The sequence below is a fragment of the Nerophis ophidion genome, linkage group LG08 (genome assembly GCF_033978795.1).
Source record: "Nerophis ophidion isolate RoL-2023_Sa linkage group LG08, RoL_Noph_v1.0, whole genome shotgun sequence".
In the NCBI taxonomy this organism is placed as follows: Eukaryota; Metazoa; Chordata; class Actinopteri; order Syngnathiformes; family Syngnathidae; genus Nerophis; species Nerophis ophidion.
Genome location: NC_084618.1, coordinates 54,696,815 through 54,716,053, shown reverse-complemented (window position 1 = coordinate 54,716,053; position 19,239 = coordinate 54,696,815). Strand labels below are relative to the sequence as shown.

The 19,239-nt window shown below is 37.7% G+C and overlaps 2 protein-coding genes across 9 annotated transcripts in view; one reads left to right on the top strand and one right to left on the bottom strand.

Annotated features, from left to right (window-relative positions):
* Nucleotides 1-16,934, top strand: part of gucy2cb (guanylate cyclase 2Cb) — a 53,922-nt gene extending 36,988 nt beyond the window's left edge. For all 3 annotated transcript variants that reach the window (XM_061908953.1, XM_061908952.1, XM_061908951.1), the window contains 8 exons: nt 1,797-1,888; nt 3,195-3,353; nt 3,459-3,651; nt 7,648-7,822; nt 7,988-8,086; nt 8,264-8,358; nt 9,823-9,899; nt 12,565-16,934. In XM_061908953.1, the coding sequence (XP_061764937.1) occupies nt 1,797-1,888; nt 3,195-3,353; nt 3,459-3,651; nt 7,648-7,822; nt 7,988-8,086; nt 8,264-8,358; nt 9,823-9,899; nt 12,565-12,766 (1,092 nt within the window). In that variant the 3' untranslated portion in view covers nt 12,767-16,934. The remainder of the gene's footprint in view (nt 1-1,796; nt 1,889-3,194; nt 3,354-3,458; nt 3,652-7,647; nt 7,823-7,987; nt 8,087-8,263; nt 8,359-9,822; nt 9,900-12,564) is intronic.
* Nucleotides 14,080-19,239, bottom strand: part of kctd17 (potassium channel tetramerization domain containing 17) — a 38,251-nt gene continuing 33,091 nt past the window's right edge. For all 6 annotated transcript variants that reach the window (XM_061908954.1, XM_061908958.1, XM_061908956.1 and 3 more), the window contains one exon: nt 14,080-16,951. Coding sequence is in view for 2 of the 6 variants with exons in the window: in XM_061908958.1 (XP_061764942.1) it covers nt 16,922-16,951 (30 nt within the window). In the remaining 4 variants the exon portion in view is untranslated. The remainder of the gene's footprint in view (nt 16,952-19,239) is intronic.

Here is a 19,239-nt window from a genome sequence, read left to right as displayed (position 1 = left end):
ACTCCCTCATCCCAGCAGACACACTTTTAAGAATAGACTGAAAGGAGAAGTATTGCAGAAAGAGATTATTCTAGATGGTACCTTATGTCAATCTTCTTTTGACTTATTTTTTGCTTAAATTAATTCTTGTTTCTGGTTATCGTTTTTATATTTATATTACAGTGGGGCAAAAAAGTATTTATTCAGCCACTTAAAATGATGACAGAGGTCTGTAATTTTCATCATAGGTACACTTCAACTGTGAGAGACAGAATGTGAAAAAAAATCCAGGAATTCACATTGGAGGAATTTTAAAGAATGTATTTGTAAATTATGGTGGAAAATAAGTATTTGGTCAACCATTCAAAGCTCTCACTGATGGAAGGAGGTTTTGGCTCAAAATCTCACAATACATGGCCCCATTCATCCTTTCCTTAACACGGATCAATCGTCCTGTCCCCTTAGCAGAAAAACAGCCCCAAAGCATGATGTTTCCACCCCCATGCTTCACAGTAGGTGTGGTGTTCTTGGGATGCAACTCAGTATTCTTCTTCCTCCAAACACCACGAGTTGAGTTTATACCAAAAAGTTCTATTTTGGTTTCATCTGACCACATGACATTCTCCCAATCCTCTACTGTATCATCAATGTATTCATTTTGAGATTTTGAGCCAAAACCTACTTCCATCAGTGAGAGCTTTGAATGGTTTACCAAATACTTATTTTCCACCATAATTTACAAATAAATTCTTTAAAATTCCTACAATGTGAATTCTTGGATTTTTTTTTCAAATTCTGTCTCTCACAGGTGAAGTGTACCTATGATGAAAATTACAGACCTCTGTCATCATTTTAAGTGGGAGAACTTGCACAATCGGTGGCTGACTAAATACTTTTTTGCCCCACTGTATTTTGATTTTGTATGTTCTTTGTCATATTTTATTCATTATGGTATGTTTTCGTCACTTAGAATATTGTTTGTCTTGGGTACACTAATGTGTATATTGTAGGCCATAGGTTCTTTGTTTTATTTTTGCAAAAGAAAATATATCTATTTTTATATTGTTCTTTTTTATCTTTCGTATGAACATTATTTGTACTGTAAAGTTCAAATTTGAATGACGATAAAAAGGAAGTCTAAGTCTATTATGTAAACTCCAAGTTGTTTTTTTGTTGTTGCTATTTTTGTATTACAAAATGTTATTATTGATCATGTTGTACTGCATTGTAACCTTTTGTTTTGTGATTGTGTGATGTTTTTTCCCTGGACCCCAGCAAGAATAGTCTGCACTGCGGTGTAGACTAATGGGGACCCTTAATAAACTAAACTAAAAAAATATAAACACAATCACACACACTTTGCTTCTAAAAAAAACAAATTCTGGCTCCTACAATGTTTGGTAATTCTCTAATAAAAACACCCTCCTGTTACTCCAAGTTTGTATTTTAAAATCACATAGTGTATGACGTGTTTTAAGAGCATTGGAAGTGTTTATGAGTGGAAGCTGTGTGGAAGACTTTAAATGCATATAATATTTATAAAAAACACAAAATAGCATCTCTACTTCACGAAAATGTACTTACCATGTAGGTCTGTAACAGAACCCCCACAATAATCGAGGAACATTGTGTAGGATGTATGTGATGATAACAAAAATAAAAATATTATTCATACTAAATAATAAAATTTACTATTTTGCTCCAGCAACACCTACAAATGAGGACCACTTATATGCATGTTTATCCTAAGGCAGGATATTGATGACCTGGTTCATCCTTGGGGGGCCTTTTAAAGAGTTTCTCCTATCCACCCCCAGGTGTATATGCTGATAAAAAGTTGTTGGGAAGAGGATGCTGAGAAAAGACCTGACTTTAAGAAGGTAGAAAACTGTTTGGGCAAAGCCATCAGGTAACTGTTTGTTTTTTCTTGTGTTACTCGCAATATACCGTACACAATCACACACCAGGAATGAGACACAAGATTGAACCTCTCAGTATGATGCAAACTACAACCAATATAATAACATATTTCATATGCAAGTCCGGTAACACTTTAGTATGGAGAACATATTCACCATTAATTTGTTGCAAATTAGTAAGATATTGGCTCTTAATTAGTCAATATTAAGTACTTATTTTAATGCCTTCTTCTGCATGGCCTTATTATACAACCAGTAAGCCATTAACTAAGAGTCTTCCCTCAATAACCTCAGAAGTATTGCTTATTAGTAACCCTAACCCTAGCCCTTATATGTTCCCCTAGTGTCCCAGGGGGTTATCAAGGAGATGGGTCAAATGCAGAGGACACATTTCACCACACCTCTCCTGTCCAAAGGCAAAACCCAGTAACTCAATTTTGGTCAAAACTGAGCTGATAATAATTTTGGAGTTCCTAGGTGATATGCTTTACATTTGTGTATGCGATATTGTAATTTGTTCAGTAAGTAAGCTGTTACGCGCATGGCAGGACCTAGCAACTACCACATAACCATGTAGATACAACAGAAAAACCTAGTATCTCAAGGGACCAATCGGAGCTTCTTTGTCAGTCGCCTTATTGTCCTTAATGAGACATTTGCACGGATGAGGGCCGATGGTCAACCTGATTATGTGATATTATGGCACGAGGGGATATTTGGAAGATTGGCCCAGGACGTTGCAAGCGCCTTCATTAAATGTATTGTTCTTGATTCTTCCCCTTGCATACTCTTTTGGGAAGATAACTGTGGAGGTCAAAATAAAAACTGGACGCTGTACACAGCTCTTGCCCAATGTGCAAACGCAGAATTGGGCCCACCTGAGGTTGTGATAAAATATCTGGAGAAAGGACACATGTTCATGGGAGCAGATTCAATCCATGGCTCAATCGGCAAGAAAATGAAAGCTCAAGAAAACATCTATACGTTTGATGACTTTGAAGATCTTTGTAAGACAGCATCAAGATAGATTGGTTTTCCTTTGTTTTCTCAAAATCAGCTAGAAGTGAGTTACTAGGTTTTGCCTTTGGACGGGAGACCTAGTGTGTGTGTGCGTGTGTGTGGGTGCGTGTGTGTGTGTGAGACAATCATTGGTACATTAACATTAACATTAGTGTCCAAATGACTCTAAATTAAGTCTTTGTTACTTAGAATATGTTCCCCATACTAAAGTGTTATTGCAAGTCCTGACGGTTTCCAGAAATGTGTGATATAACTTACTTTTACTTTTTCCTTTAGTAAAATTCACAACAAGGATAACGAGAGCTACATGGACAACTTGATTCGCCGGCTGCAGATGTATTCCAGAAACCTGGAGCACCTGGTGGAGGAGAGAACGGTGCTCTACAAAGCCGAGCGGGATCGAGCAGACTGCCTCAACTTCATGTTACTTCCTGGGTCTGTGCCATCTTAAACGAAACGGCTCAATCTTATTTTTGACCCGTGTGAGATTTCACCTCGCAGGCCATTGAGGTGGAATGAACGTTGCTGTCTCCTGTGCAGCCCCGTGGTGAAAAGCCTGAAGGAGACGGGCGCAGTGGAGCCTGAGCTGTACGACGAGGTGACCGTTTATTTCAGCGACATCGTAGGCTTTACCACGCTGTGCCAGTACAGCACACCCATGGAGGTCGTCGACATGCTCAATGACATCTACAAGGGCTTCGACAGCATCCTCGACCACCACGACGTCTACAAGGTACAATGAGGATGATACTCAACCGTTAGGTCGAGGAATGCATCAGAAATTCGGCTTTTACGCAAATAGTAAGGACACAGGTGGAACTTTTTTATACGCGTTCTGAAAAAAAATTATGTGCTTCAGGGCACTTCTCGGAGAGGAAGAATGAGAGATGAAGTAAAAATATATATATTTTTTGACTGCTTGTTCCATACTGCTCACATGGAGTGAACAAAACCCAAACAAGCCAAGTGATGAAGCATTTGCCCTCATGTTTATTTAAAAAAAAACAAGTTACAAAAGAGTTTGCTTTAAAATGTAACATACTGAAGGTAAATAGTCTTAGGTGTTTAAATGTTATTTTAGTCAATGAGTTGGTTTAGCCTTGGATGGTAGTTAAGAGATCAATCTTTACACCATGAGGTGCACAATTTAGACAGTAGAAGAAAGGGGAAGACAAACTGGGGGTTGGACGCAGATGTTGAATCTCGCACAGGGCGCCACTAAAGCTAAAAACGCCACTGGTTTGGTTGCACATAATAACCACTTGTCTAAAAGTAGAAAGACCTAAACACATTTGTTATGCAACAAGTTTATATAATTGCAAAACTAATTTTCCAATTGGAAATAATGTGAATTTTTTACATGAAGATTATCAACGAATGAGGCAACATCTTAATATTCCTAACTGTCATAGTATTGTAAACAGAACTAACAAGTAAAACAAGTCACTCAGATTTTAGGACGCCCAATAAACACAATTAGGAGCACTAACAGAAAAATGCTGCCATCTAGTGGTGTTTTACGAGTGTTGCAGGATTGACTCGATTATCTGAAACAGCGCTGTCGTCTCCTTCTCTTCCTTGGCAATGATGCGCTTTAAAACTTTGTCTTTTTTTTGGTGCCCACCAGAATTATGAACCTGGAGCTCAAATACACACTATATTGGATTTGTATTGTATTCGGATCGATACGGTAATGTAATGTGTTCGCTGTGTAATGAGTATGTTTACGCTCAACATTTGTGGAAGTTTATAAATAATACTCAAGTCATTTTTGTACTGACCAGCCAGACCATTTCCATGTTGCAATGAGTTCCATTGCCACCGGAGATATTGTAAAAAGCTCTGATCCACTGCACACTACAACTACTTTATTGAACATATGGTTAAATTGTCATTGGAACGTGAAGATGAATATGTTGGTACAGGTCTGTTATTATTTTGTTGTATTGGATGGCTCACATTAGACCAGGAGTGTCCAAAGTGCAGCACAGGAGCCATTTACGACTTACAGAATGAATGAATGAAATAAGTTTATTTCAGTCATATAATCTACCATCAACCATTTTGTGTGACCAGTTCAACAGTACAGATTACACATATTAACAATCATACACATTTACACACGAAAAGGAAAGAAAAAGAATGACCAAGCTTACAGCTAATTGATTATTTATCCATCCATCCATCAATCCATTTTCTACTGTTTGTCCTTTTTGGGGTCGCAGGGGGTGCTGTGGCCTATATATATATATATATATATATATATATATATATATATATATATATATATATATATATATATATATATATAATATATATATATATATATATATATATATATATATATATATATATTAATATGCTGTATTGACACAGTCCATGTATAAACAAAATTTAGGATGCTCAGATTTTTTTTATTTTTTTATTTCTGATAGTGGAACATCTCTCGCCTCACGCACCCTTCCTCTTTAAAATAGCTAATTGAAAATAAAATAAATAAAATCAAAAATATTTATTGAATTAGATAAATAAAGGATAACACAGTTTGACGTATACAAATATAACAATGAAAAATATGAATATATTCTGAAAGTATTTATATAATGAAAAATGTATTATGATTATATTTTTAATTATATTTCAATGAGTTTACATAACATGAGTAGTTTACAATAACTACACAGAGTATAGCAAGTCATAAAGTTGTTGGAGTAGCAATGTGGAAGAAGATAATCGTTCAGATAGGTAAAATAAATTTTTACATAAAATGAAATAAATGTTCAAACTGTAACAGGACAATTCAGAAGTCTCAGACCTCTAACTCCTCCGGTCTGCGGGTCAGTAAATCTGATGGAAATCATGGGATTATAGATTTGATTTGGTGAACCCGTCATCTAATGTGTTAACCTCCGACAGCTAATTTTAATAGAACTTTTTCTAAAAAAAAACTAATAAAGTGGAATAAAAGAGCAATGAGGTGTAATATGACAAAAATTGCAAATATTGACGCTACACAAGGTTGACACGCAGGTCGTCCTTTGCCACATTGCAGATTTATTTCTGTTTTTTGAAGCATATTCTACAACATTTTTGTCCTAAATGAAGCATGTTCAAGCATAAAACTAGCTAAATTAATTCCAACTATCAATACTACAGTAGTATTGGCCACTAGAGTGCGCTGTTCAGTATCGTGGCCACTGATTGGTTGAGCCTCAGGGAGATTATTCTATTCCAGGGGTCGGGAACCTTTTTGGCTGAGAGAGCCATACAGTACAAGCCAAGTATTTCCGTGAGAGCCATATAATATATTTTTTAAGACTGAATACAACTAAATGCGTGCATTTTTAAATAGGACCAATACTATTAGATTATAATAAGTCTCTTATTCTTTTAATAACACTGTTATTCTGAAGCTAACCAACAATAAATAAAATACTTCTTACCATTAATGCGACTTCTTGAACAGGTGCGGTAGAAACCAGATGGATGGATTAAAATGCATGAGAATGTTTTATATTTTGAACGTTATTTTTGACACTGTGATTACCAGCGGAATTATTCATTTCTTATCCTGTTAAGGCAGGGGTCGGGAACCTTTTTGGCTGAGAGAGCCATACAAGCCAAATATTTTAAAAAGTATTTCCGTGAGAGCCATATAATATATTTTTTTAAGACTGAATACAACTAAATGCGTGCATTTTTAAGTAGGACCAATATTTTCAGAGTATAATAAGTCTCTTATTCTTTTTAATAACACTGTTATTCTGAAGCTAACCAACAATAAATAAAATACTTCGCACCATTAATGCGACTTCTTGAACAGGTGCGGTAGAAACCGGATGGATGGATTAAAATGCATGAGAATGTTTCATATTTTAAACGTTATTCTTGACACTTTGATTACCAGCGGAATCATTCATTAGTTATCCTGTTAAGCAATATCTGCTAAGATTTATCTGAGAGCCAGATGCAGTCATCAAAAGAGCAACATCTGGCTCTAGAGCCATTGGTTCCCTACCCCTATTCTATTCGAATAACGAGTGTAAAAGTTAATAAAGGGTGTTGTTTCACATCTGCAGGGCTCTCATAATGTTGAAAAATGTACTCAGAAGGTAGTTAAGTTTTTCTGCCTCTAGCAATAAATGATTTCCATTTAAAAATGAATGATTCTTACTTGAAATAACATTTTTTGCGGTCGGGTTTAGAACCAATTAACAGCGATAAACAAGGCATTATTATTATTTTTGAAAGACAAAAATATCAAAATGGCCGGCCACCTGCGCGTTTTCTACATGGCGATGATATCTCTGCTTCCTGTCATGATGGAGATGTGCACATTTCCTGCAAGATATGGTATGTTCTTGAGTGCACTGAAACCAGGTTTCAGTTGGTAGAATAATGCCAACAATATTAATAAGGAATAATAATTGAAATATCTCAATGGGGTTAGATGAGGTATTCAATCAATCAATCAGTCACTATTTATATAGCCCTAAATCACAAGTGTCTCAAAGGGCTGCACAAACCACAACCACTAGTTTGCTTTGTAGAACACAAAGCTGTCTTGTTGAAATAGTTTAGCATACATTGATTAAACTACATTACATACATGGTATTGGTTTTAGTATCTTACTTATTTCTGAAGGCATCCCTCGCTAATAAAGGGTTTAGGGTGGAAGGTTCTAAGCGGGTCACACGCTGTCATCATGACCTCTGTGTGGACTCCCAGGTGGAGACCATAGGCGATTCCTACATGGTGGCCTCCGGTCTCCCAAGGCGGAATGGCAACAGACACGCGGTGGATATCTGCCGCATGGCCTTGGACATTCTGGCCTTCATGGGCACCTTCCAGCTCCGACACCTGCCTGGCATCCCTGTGTGGATCCGCATCGGTGTGCACTCAGGTACCACATATTTCTTCCAGGAAGACAACATTGTCACTTTAATGCAATAGTATTATGCCGTATACATGTATATATACATATATATACATATATATATATATATATATATATATATATATATATATATATATATATATATATATATTTCCTCGTATTGTGTGCCAGGTCTGTGCGCGGCAGGCGTGGTGGGGATAAAGATGCCCAGATATTGTTTATTTGGAGACACCATCAACACGGCGTCCCGCATGGAGTCCACCGGACACCGTGAGCATCCTTTTAATGCGCATACTGATTTATGGCGATGTTAATACAAGCCGGCACTTTGTTCCTGCTATGTGGCTCCAGTAATTATTCACGTGCAGATCAGCGCATATCTCGCCATCAACATAACGGAATGAACTTACCATGTGAGCGATGACATTGTGCCTCTCCCACTCGCAGCCCTGCGGATACACGTCAGTCAGCCCACCATTGATATTCTGACCAGGACGGACTGCAAGTTCGAGTACGAGATGAGAGGGGAAACATATCTGAAGGTAATCAGTAAAAGAATTATACTTTGTCATATATCGAGTTTTTCAGCCCTGCGACATTGTGGTGAGACACTTTTAGCAAGCAGCAGAATACGATAATGGAATTAGAAAATAATGAGTTTGGATTTTTTTTTTTTCTCAGTGTGTGCGCTACAACAGTTTGCATATTCTATGTCACTTGTAAGCATGTCTTCTCTAGTTGGAAGTGGAATTATTGTAGGCCAAAATGTAAACATTTCTACTGACGAAGGTGACTACGCGTATAAATGTTCATTTTCATAGTTTTTAAGTAAACATTGAAGAATTGCACTACCTCTTCATGTCACTTTTTACACTGTGCAGTATGAGTCAGGTCATGTGACTGCCATATATATATATATATATATATATACATATGTATATATATATATATATATATATATATATATATATATACAGTGGGGCAAAAAAGTATTTAGTCAGCCACCGATTATGCAAATTCTCCCACTTAAAATGATGACAGAGGTCTGTAATTTTTATCATAGTTACGCTTCAACTGTGAGAGACAGAATGTGAAAAAAAAATCCAGGAATCCACATTGTAGGCATTTTGAAGAATTTATTTGTAAATTATGGTGGAAAATAAGTATTTGGTCAACCATTCAAAGCTCTCACTGATGGAAGGTTTTGGCTCAAAATCTCACGATACATGGCCCCATTCATTCTTTCCTTAACACGGATCAATCGTCCTGTCCCCTTAGCAGAAACACAGCCCCAAAGCATGATGTTTCCACCCCCATGCTTCACAGTAGGTGTGGTGTTCTTGGGATGCAACTCAGTATTCTTCTTCCTCCAAACACGACAAGTTGAGTTTATACTAAATTGGATACATGGATGATACAGCAGAGGATTGGGGGAATGTCATGTGGTCAGATGAAACCAAAATATAAGTTTTTGGTATAAACTCAACTCGTCGTGTTTGGAGGAAGAATAATACTGAGTTGCATCCCAAGAACACCATACCTACTGTGAAGCATGGGGGTGGAAACATCATGCTTTGGGGCTGTTTTTCTGCTAAGGGGACAGGACGATTGATCCGTGTTAAGGAAAGAATGAATGGGGCTATGTATCATGAGATTTTGAGCCAAAACCTCCTTCCATCACTTTGAATGGTTGACCAAATACTTATTTTCCACCATAATTTACAAATAAATTCTTTAAAATTCCTACAATGTGAATTCCTTTTTTTTTCTCACATTCTGTCTCTCACAGTTGAAGTGTACCTATGATGAAAATGACAGACTTCTGTCATCATTTTAAGTGGGAGAACTTGCACAATCGGTGGCTGACTAAATACGTTTTTGCCTCACTGTATATACACACACACATTCATCCATATACATTTTTATATGGGTTTTGGTAAATATTTTGGATGCTAAAATGCCAGTGTGTTTCATTTGTACATACAGTATGGACCATTTTTTTCCAGGGTAAAGGAACAGAGACCACCTATTGGTTGACAGGTGAGACAGGAAAAGACTATGATCTACCAACTCCACCTACAACGTAAGCAAAGTTTTTTTACACAGCACTGGTTTTGTCTTTATTTATTATCCACTGTTCTACAAGCTGTACACCGACTATTCTAAGTCATATCCAATTTTAATTTCTATTGTAAAATATTTGTGTGAATGATTGCTGACGTTTGAGGATGTACTCACACTTTTGAGTCTGTACATCCATCAGAGCATTAACTACTGTATCTTGAATTAATGAATGGTTTATTTTGAACCATGCAAACAAAACAAGAGAATGACATAAAATACAAAATAAATATATAAATACATTATTTTTACACCTACATAGAAAACATTACATGTGACTAGTCTTTTGTAGATGTCAAGATTGGCTCAAAAGGGAGTGGGAAGAAGTAAGCTTATTAGGTCCCACCCCTATACATATACAATACATAATACAATAATACAATAATATATATGATATAATTCAGTTCAGTGGTTGCTGCGTAGATGCTATATATTATCTATATATAATACATTTATAATACATTTACAAAGACATGCACCTGGGGATAGGTTGATTGGCAACACTAAATTGGCCCTAGTGTGTGAATGTGAGTGTGAATGTTGTCTGTCTATCTGTGTTGGCCCTGCGATGAGGTGGCGACTTGTCCAGGGTGTACCCTGCCTTCCGCCCGATTGTAGCTGAGATAGGCGCCAGCGCCCCCTGCCACCCCGAAAGGGAATAAGCGGTAGAAAATGGATGGATGGATAATACATTTAAATTCACACACACTTACATACATACATATGTACACACACATATTTACACCACACATATATACACACACATATATATATACACACACATATATATATATATATATACATACATACATATATATACACACATACATACATACACACACACACACACATAATCGCATAGATACACAAATGCATATACCCAAAATACACATATGTCCATCATATACACACACACACACACACACACACACACACACACACACACACACACACACACACACACACACACACACACACACACACACCTATATAAATACTATATATATAATAGTATATATAATATACACTTTTGTCTAAACATTATTAACAGTTTTTGGTGCCTATGGGAACAAGCTTTCATTTTGACTGTGATATTAGTGGTTAATAGTGGATCTGTGGCTGTGGAGCTACTGCCCCTGATCAACAGGACCTGAGGACCACTCTTGCTATGTGTCCTATGCTGTGCATTAAAAGAGACGAGGGGAGCCCCCTGCCAGAGGAGTTATCCACGAACATAAGATCCCCCACTCGCCCGCCTTGTACTCCAGATAGTCTACCCAAATCCCTTTTCTTAGTTTCCATCAGCACCAATTCTTTAGTCAGAATTCATATTTGTTTTTACATTTGCAGAATATTAGTATTACTCAAACTGCATATAGGATTGTTTGTACACACACACACACACACACACACACACACACACACACACACACACACACACACACACACACACACACACACACACACAATTCAATGTATTCCTCTTATTGATACTAATTCATATAGTTTAACTAGTTGGGTGATGTCATAGAAGTAATAATAATAATAATGATAATATCAACAATGACTAAACAATAATAATAACGATAATCAATCCATCCATCCATTTTCTACCGCTTATTCCCTTTTGGGGTCGCGGGGGGCGCTGGCGCCTAATAACAATATGAACAATAGCAATAGCAATGACAATAAATGATGACAATAATACATATAAAATAATGAAGATGATGATGACGATGATAATAACAACAACAATAATAATAATAATAATCATTATTAGCCAGTGATGGAGTTTAACACTTAGCCATCCATGTTCACATTCATATACATTGCCCATACCATTTTTTTTGGATCTTGTTTTGAACTGATGGACATTTGAACATTGCTTGAGCCCCACATCCAATCCGTTCCAAAGTTTCACTCCACGCACAGACACACACAAACTTTTCCTGGTAGTTCTTACTGTTGGAATAGTAAAGATACTACACCCCCTTAGATTATGAACTCCTTCTCTGTGTTTGAAATGTATTTGAATATTGGCAGGTACAACCTTTTTGTTTGCTTTAAATAGTAATTGAGCTGTATTAAAATCAACTAGATCAGGCAGTTTTAATAATTTAGATTGTAAAAATAAAATATTTGTGTGGTCACAATATCCCACCTTGTGTAGAATTCCTACTGCACGTTTTTGTAGTGTAACCAGGGGATGTAGTGACGTTTTGTAGTTGTTGCCCCAGATATCTATGCAGTAATTTAGATATGGCAAGACCAATGAACAATATAATAAATGCAGAGCTGTGTAATTTAAGAAGAATTTGGATTTATTGATAATAGAGATGGTTTTGGAGATTTTGCTTTGTATATGTCTTATGTGTGGTTTCCAGCTTAATTTATTATCAGTTATCAATCTTTATTAGTGTATAAAGTATGATGAATTGTTATGCTTTCTGCATTCTTTAATGAGAAACACAAGAAGCGAACCGACGACAGTCGGATCCAATAAGCTCTGCTCCTCTACTCCCTTTCAGACATTTTCAATGATAAAAATGTGACCAAATATCAGAACTGAATAAATACACTGAACCATAACGCAAATTTGTACAATGGTACTGACCCGGTTTTTCCAGAGAGAACTTCCAACGGCTCCAGCAGGACCTGGCCCACATGATCCTGGCTTGTCTGGAGTGCCGTTCCCAAGGCTCCGTGCGCAGAAGACGGACACTTTTAAGTGAAAGCCAGGACGACCGCACAGATCGAGAACCTGAGGTGGACCCTCCGGAATATTTGCATCTGGGCACTGTGGATAACACCCTCAGCACGTTCTTGTGAGATGATATCAGTAAAAAATCATAACATCACCAATAAGACTTTAAATTGATCACTTAGTGCTAAGTTTGTCATCCATAAGATGAACAAAGCATTTGGTAATGTTGGCCTAAAAAGACGCAATACATGACAGAGTTACACAGTGGCACCTCAACTTTAGAGTGTTTTCAGATAAAAGTTGTCTTGTGCTTTAATGTGCAAGAAAAAACATTTAAGTTCCAAACGTCCTCGGTCCATGCATATTGTCACAGTGAACCCTGTAAAATCCAACCAAAACATCTGGTCCTACCCTCTAGCATTAGCTTTTAGCTAAAGATCGACATAACTTTGTTTTTCCAAGGATGGGGAAAAAAGAAAATAGATGTGAAGGACAGAAATGGATGATATTCATTGAATTAAAAAAAGAAATAATCCAAAACATGACTTGGCGAGGGAATTTGAGCGTAACACTGAAGATGTGTCTTAACGTCAGCCAAGAAAATTAAAATATCAAAGCGGCAAACATTTATCCATAAAAATATGGATAACCTGCTGGTGGTGTTGGACAGAGAAACAGCTGGACGGAGATAGATTAGAAGTAAAAGCTGCATATTATTAACTACACCGGTGTTAGTACAATCTTTTTAAAATGCATTTTACCTGTTAAAATTGTGCTGTTTGGGGCGATAAACACAGATTGAATTTATTTCACTGGTAACGTTGATTTGAGATACAAGTGTTTTGAGTTAAGAACTTCGTCACAGAACCAATTTAGCTCGTAAGTTGAGGTACTAGTGTACTTGTTGTGGTTAGAGTGTCCGCCGTAAGGTTGTGAGTTCAAACCAAAGACTATAAAAATGGGACCCATTACCACCCTGCTTGGCACTCAGCGTCAAGGGTTGGAATTGGGGGTTAAATCACCCAAAATTATTCCCAGTCGTGGCCACCGCTGCTGCCCACTACTCCCCTCACCTCCCAGGGTGTGAACAAGGGGATGGTTCAAATGCAGAAGACACATTTCACTGTGTGTGTGCCTATCATTGGTACTTTAACTTTAAGTTGAAGCACAAACAGAGGAATGAAGATCATTTGGAGGGCATCACACAAGGTTATCATTTAAATTGGGCATATAACACAAGGGATTTATAACCACTTTTGTATGACATTTCGCTTCATATTTTGCATTCGCAGCAAAAACATTTTTGTCAAAAACGATTTAGCTGTTTAAATATGTGAATTATGAAAAAAGCCTGAAGTTCATAGTTAGCACTTATATCAAATGTTTGTTGCTTGTGAAATCATGTTAAATAATTATAAAAGAAATACATAGGACAGCATATTTTTTAACCAGTCTTTTATTTTGAGAGTTGACATTTATTTACACAAAATACAACTTTTTATTTTTCAGAAAGTTTCTCAGCTTGTTGTGTTGTAAAGTACATTGAGGCTGTGACTGTATCAAATACAAATATTTTTAATTCCACATCCTGTCTCTGTGTTTGTTGTAATGAAAAGGGATTTCTACACATTAAATACGGCAGCAGGACACATTTAACAAGTAGTGTACAATTTCAAAAACCTACATGAGGATGTGGCAAAAAGAGGAGGACTGAAAGGAAATAACGCTATAAAAACACATTTTGAATGCATGCTAAAAAAACATACTGACATATCATGTCTTCCTTTTGTGCCATTCATTGAAACATAAACGCTAGTCATCAAGTATAAAAATGTAGACGATCGCCTCGACTTCAAACCCCTGATTTTTTTTTAAAGTCTCAGACATAATATTTAATTAATAATAAATAAGACCCAAATATACAGAATAATAATAAAAAAAGACATGTACAAAACAGCCTTCACAACACCATATTCTATCTTTGTAATTCTGGAAAACTCTTCAAAATATGTTCTCAAATTAGACAAAAACTATTTAAATGACCAAAAATAGTACAACTTCTCTTTGGAAAACATGTAAAAGAACAATGACTATTTTTACATGCTAGAACTCAAGGCACTGAATAATAATCCAAGTATTATAAACTATATTGAAGTCAAATAACTCAACCTTAATGGTGGTACTGCAGCTACTAATGCATTGCAAAACAATATTAACATTTCATTAGGGGCTTTGGGGGAGGGGTCTCACTCAGTGTGTGATTGTCTCAAAACTACTACTTGTTGCTAATTTGTGTATGTGTGCGTGTACAACAGGGGCAAAGACGTAAGCTGCAAGCCTCCAGACGGCTGCAGTTGTCTCAAAGGGAGATCATCTCTCAAGTCAGGGTGTTAGGAGCTAAATAACTCCACGGCAAATTATTATGGCTGAGTCAAATGATATGATGAAAATGTTGTGGTGTTTTATAGTTATTGATAACAAGTACAAAAAAAAATAAAAAATAAACGTACTAAAAGTGAAAAAAGACATACTTTTACCACCCTGCACCTGCCAGCACAATAAGCTATTTCCTCAAACAGGGTTACTTATTTACTCAACTGTAGAGAGTATTACACATTTAAAGGGGCTGTTTGCAACATTTACACAGATGCCCAGAGGGCGCCAACTTTACAATGTTTTTTTTGCACATTATATCTCGCCCTTTTACGGCTTCTCATACGTAACACATACACGCGCGTTAGCTTTAGGTGTTGTTAGCTAATAATAGCAATTTGGATAATTAGCACTAGCTGCCATTGACTGTATATTCTATAACAACAACATAACTACAAATTGTTCGTTCCTTCTCATGGACTGCTTTTGTATGTGTGCACGCATACGTGTTGACGAGACAAGGTGAGAGACCGTGTGAACACCAATCATTTTGTTCGGGCCACTAAAACATTTTATGACATACTTTGCCATTGTGAAAAACGTAAACAATTGCCAATGAAATGTGTTCTCTTAAACCACTAATGGTAACACAAGATAGCCGGTGGTTTTCTTGTCATATTGTTTGCTGTGAAAAATGTAACTGTGAGGAAGTTGCAAACAGCACCATGCAGATTTTGCTTCGTACAAAATAGTTAATTTATTGTATTTTCAGAACATTTTGACTTGAAAAAAACAGCAACAAGACATGTATGCCACTGAAGTGTCCAAGGTTGTATTATACTCTGTGTTATCAATAGCTTTCGCCTGTTTCGTTTCTAGCATGTTACTATAATTTCCTTGACTCTGTGGTTTATTTTCAGTCATTCGGGTAGTTTCTATTGTGGAAGGCGGCAGCTGTCATGAATTGATTGTAATTTATTGTATCGCGCTCCTATAAAGGAACTGGACACTGACATTTTAAAATGTAACATGTACAATCCACTAACACAACAAAAATCATGGCCAAAATTACAGCAAATATTTACTGAAAGGACAAAAAAAATTATACTTTGGGTCTTTTGGTCTCTTAGAAACGAGTGAATACAGACCAGGGAAAGACTTTGAAACCCCCTGTTTTAAAACCCACAAAAAGAGTATTTAAAATGGTATCGTTACTAAAAGCCCCTCTGTTGCTCTGATACGAGATCCTGCAGAATTGCGGCCACACTGTATAAACATGACCAAATAAGAGTATTGTTCTAAACAAAACTATGCAGAAAGACGTGGTCATAGAGTAAAAAGTACCTACTCTTTCAAGAAGGCCTCTATTAAAATGAGGCTTTTTTGTTTCCATTATTTGAGGCATTATTGGAGTAGAGGCGTCTATTTGAGGAAATGCCATCAACTCCTGCAGGGGGCAAACGTGTACAGTGAGGTGCAGTTCTCACAAGTTGCCACTGGGGACAAGTTGAATGAAAACAATATCCACCATCAAATACTATAATATGACGCATATTAAGCACCAGCAGCTTGAGGCTTTTCCTTTACCTGTTCTGCTACATGACTTGCTGTACATCATATTACTGGAAATATTGTTGCATGATTTGGTGGTTAATTTGGGCATCTCTATGGCAACAACATTCCAAATTCAATACTTTGTTTGTCGTGATCCGCATGAGTCTTTGGTTGTAATAGTTTGCACACATCAACTTATCTACGAAATATGTCTATGTTTCAGTTTGTCACCAAAGCATTAAAAAGGCTACAGACTTGTTTCCAGCAGCTGTTTGAAATTTGCGCACACACGCACATGCTATGTACAGGATGTTGTAATAAGCCTAAATGAACGCTTTAGGTTCTGCTCATGTTTACATCCGGGAGCCATGGATCTGAAAAAGCTGTGGGGGGGGGGGAAGGAGAAAAGCAGTCAGAGACTTTTATCCACATCATTTAGCAGTATATCTTCATTAGTTACAGTATTATTTTACAAACCCTGTTTCCATATGAGTTGGGAAATTGTGTTAAATGTCAATAAAAACGCAATACTATGATTTGCAAATCATTTTCAACTCATATTCAATTGGATATGCTATAAAGAAAACATATTATTTAAAGTTAAAACTGATAAAAAGTTTTTTTGCAAATAATCATTAACTTAAGAATTTGATGCCACCAACACGCGACACAGAAGTTGGGAAAGGTGGCAATAAATACTGATAAAGTTGAGGAATGCTCATCAAACACTTATTTGGAACATCACACAGGTGTGCAGGCTAATTGGGAACAGGTGGGTGCCATGTTTGGGTATAAAAGCAGCTTCCATGAAATGCTAAGTAATTCACAAACAAGGATGGGGCGAGGGTCACCAATTTGTAAGCAAATTGTCGAATAGTTTTAGAACAACATTTCTCAACGAGCTATTGCAAGGAATTTAGGGATTTTACCATCTACAGTCCGTAAAATCATCAAAAGGTTCAGAGAATCTGGAGAAATCACTGCACGTAAGCGATGATATTACGGACCTTTAATCCCTCAGGCGGTACTGCATCAAAAACCGACATCAGTGTTTAAAGGATATCACCACATGGGTTCAGGAACACTTCATAAAACCACTGTCAGTAACTACAGTTGGTCGCTTCATCTGTAAGTGCAAGTTAAAACTCTGCTATGCAAAGCCAAAGCGATTTATCAACAACACCAAGGAACGCCGCCGGCTTCGCTGGGCCCGAACTCATCTAAGATGGACTGATGCAAAGTGGAAAAGTGTTCTGTGGTCTGACGAGTCCACATTTCAAATTATATTTGGAAACTGTGGACGTGGTGTCCTCAGGAACAAAGAGGAAAATAACCATCCGGATTGTTATAGGCGCAAAGTTCAAAAGCCAGCATCTGTGATGGTATGGGGGTGCATTAGTGCCCAAGGCTTGGGTAACTTACACATCTGTGAAGGCACCATTAATGCTGAAAGGTCCATACAGGTTTTGGAGCAACATATGTTGTCATCCAAGCAACGTTATTATGGACGTCCCTGCTTATTTCAGCAAAACAATGCCAAGCCACGTTTTACAACAGCGTGACTTCGTAGTAAAAGAGTGCTGGTACTTTCCTGGCCCGCCTGCAGTCCAGACATGTCTCCCATCGAAAATGTATAACGCATTATGAAGCATAAAATACGACAGCGGAGACCCCGGACTGTTGAACGATTAAAGCTCTACCTAAAACAAGAATGGGAAATAATTCCACTTGCAAAGCTTCAACAATTAGTTTCCTCAGTTCCCAAACGTTTATTGAGTGTTGTTAAAAGAAAATGTGATGTAACACAATGGTGAACATGTCCTTTCCCAACTACTTTGGCATGTATTGCAGCCATGAAATTCTAAGTTAATTATTATTTGCAAAAAAAAAAAACGTTTATGAGTTTGAACATAAACAAAGCCTGTACGTTGGAGTTCAACCCGGTGGACGAAAGGGTAGCCTCCCTCCGCCTTCGGGTGGGGGGACGGGTCCTGACTGTTGTTTGTGCTTATGCACCAAACAGCAGTTCAGAGTACCCACCCTTTTTGGGAACACTCGAGGGAGTACTGGAAAGTGCTCCCCCGGGTGATTCCCTTGTCCTACTGGGAGACTTCAACGCTCACGTTGGCAACGACAGTGAAACCTGGAGAGGCGTGATTGGGAAGAATGGCCGCCCGGATCTGAACCCAAGTGGTGTTTTGTTATTGGACTTTTGTGCTCGTCACAGTTTGTCCATAACAAACACCATGTTCAAACATAAGGGTGTCCACATGTGCACTTGGCACCAGGACACCCTAGGCCGCAGTTCCATGATCGACTTTGTAGTTGTGTCATCGGATTTGCGGCCTCATGTTTTGGACACTCGGGTGAAGAGAGGGGCGGAGCTTTCTACCGATCACCACCTGGTGGTGAGTTGGCTGCGATGGTGGGGGAGGATGCCGGACAGACCTGGGAGGCCCAAACGCATTGTGAGGGTCTGCTGGGAACGTCTGGCAGAGTCTCCTGTCAGACAAAGTTTCAATTCCCACCTCCGGAAGAACTTTGAACATGTCACGAGGGAGGTGCTGGACATTGAGTCCGAGTGGACCATGTTCCGCACCTCTATTGTCGAGGCGGCAGATCGGAGCTGTGTCCACAAGGTAGTTGGTGCCTGTCGGGGCGGCAATCCTAA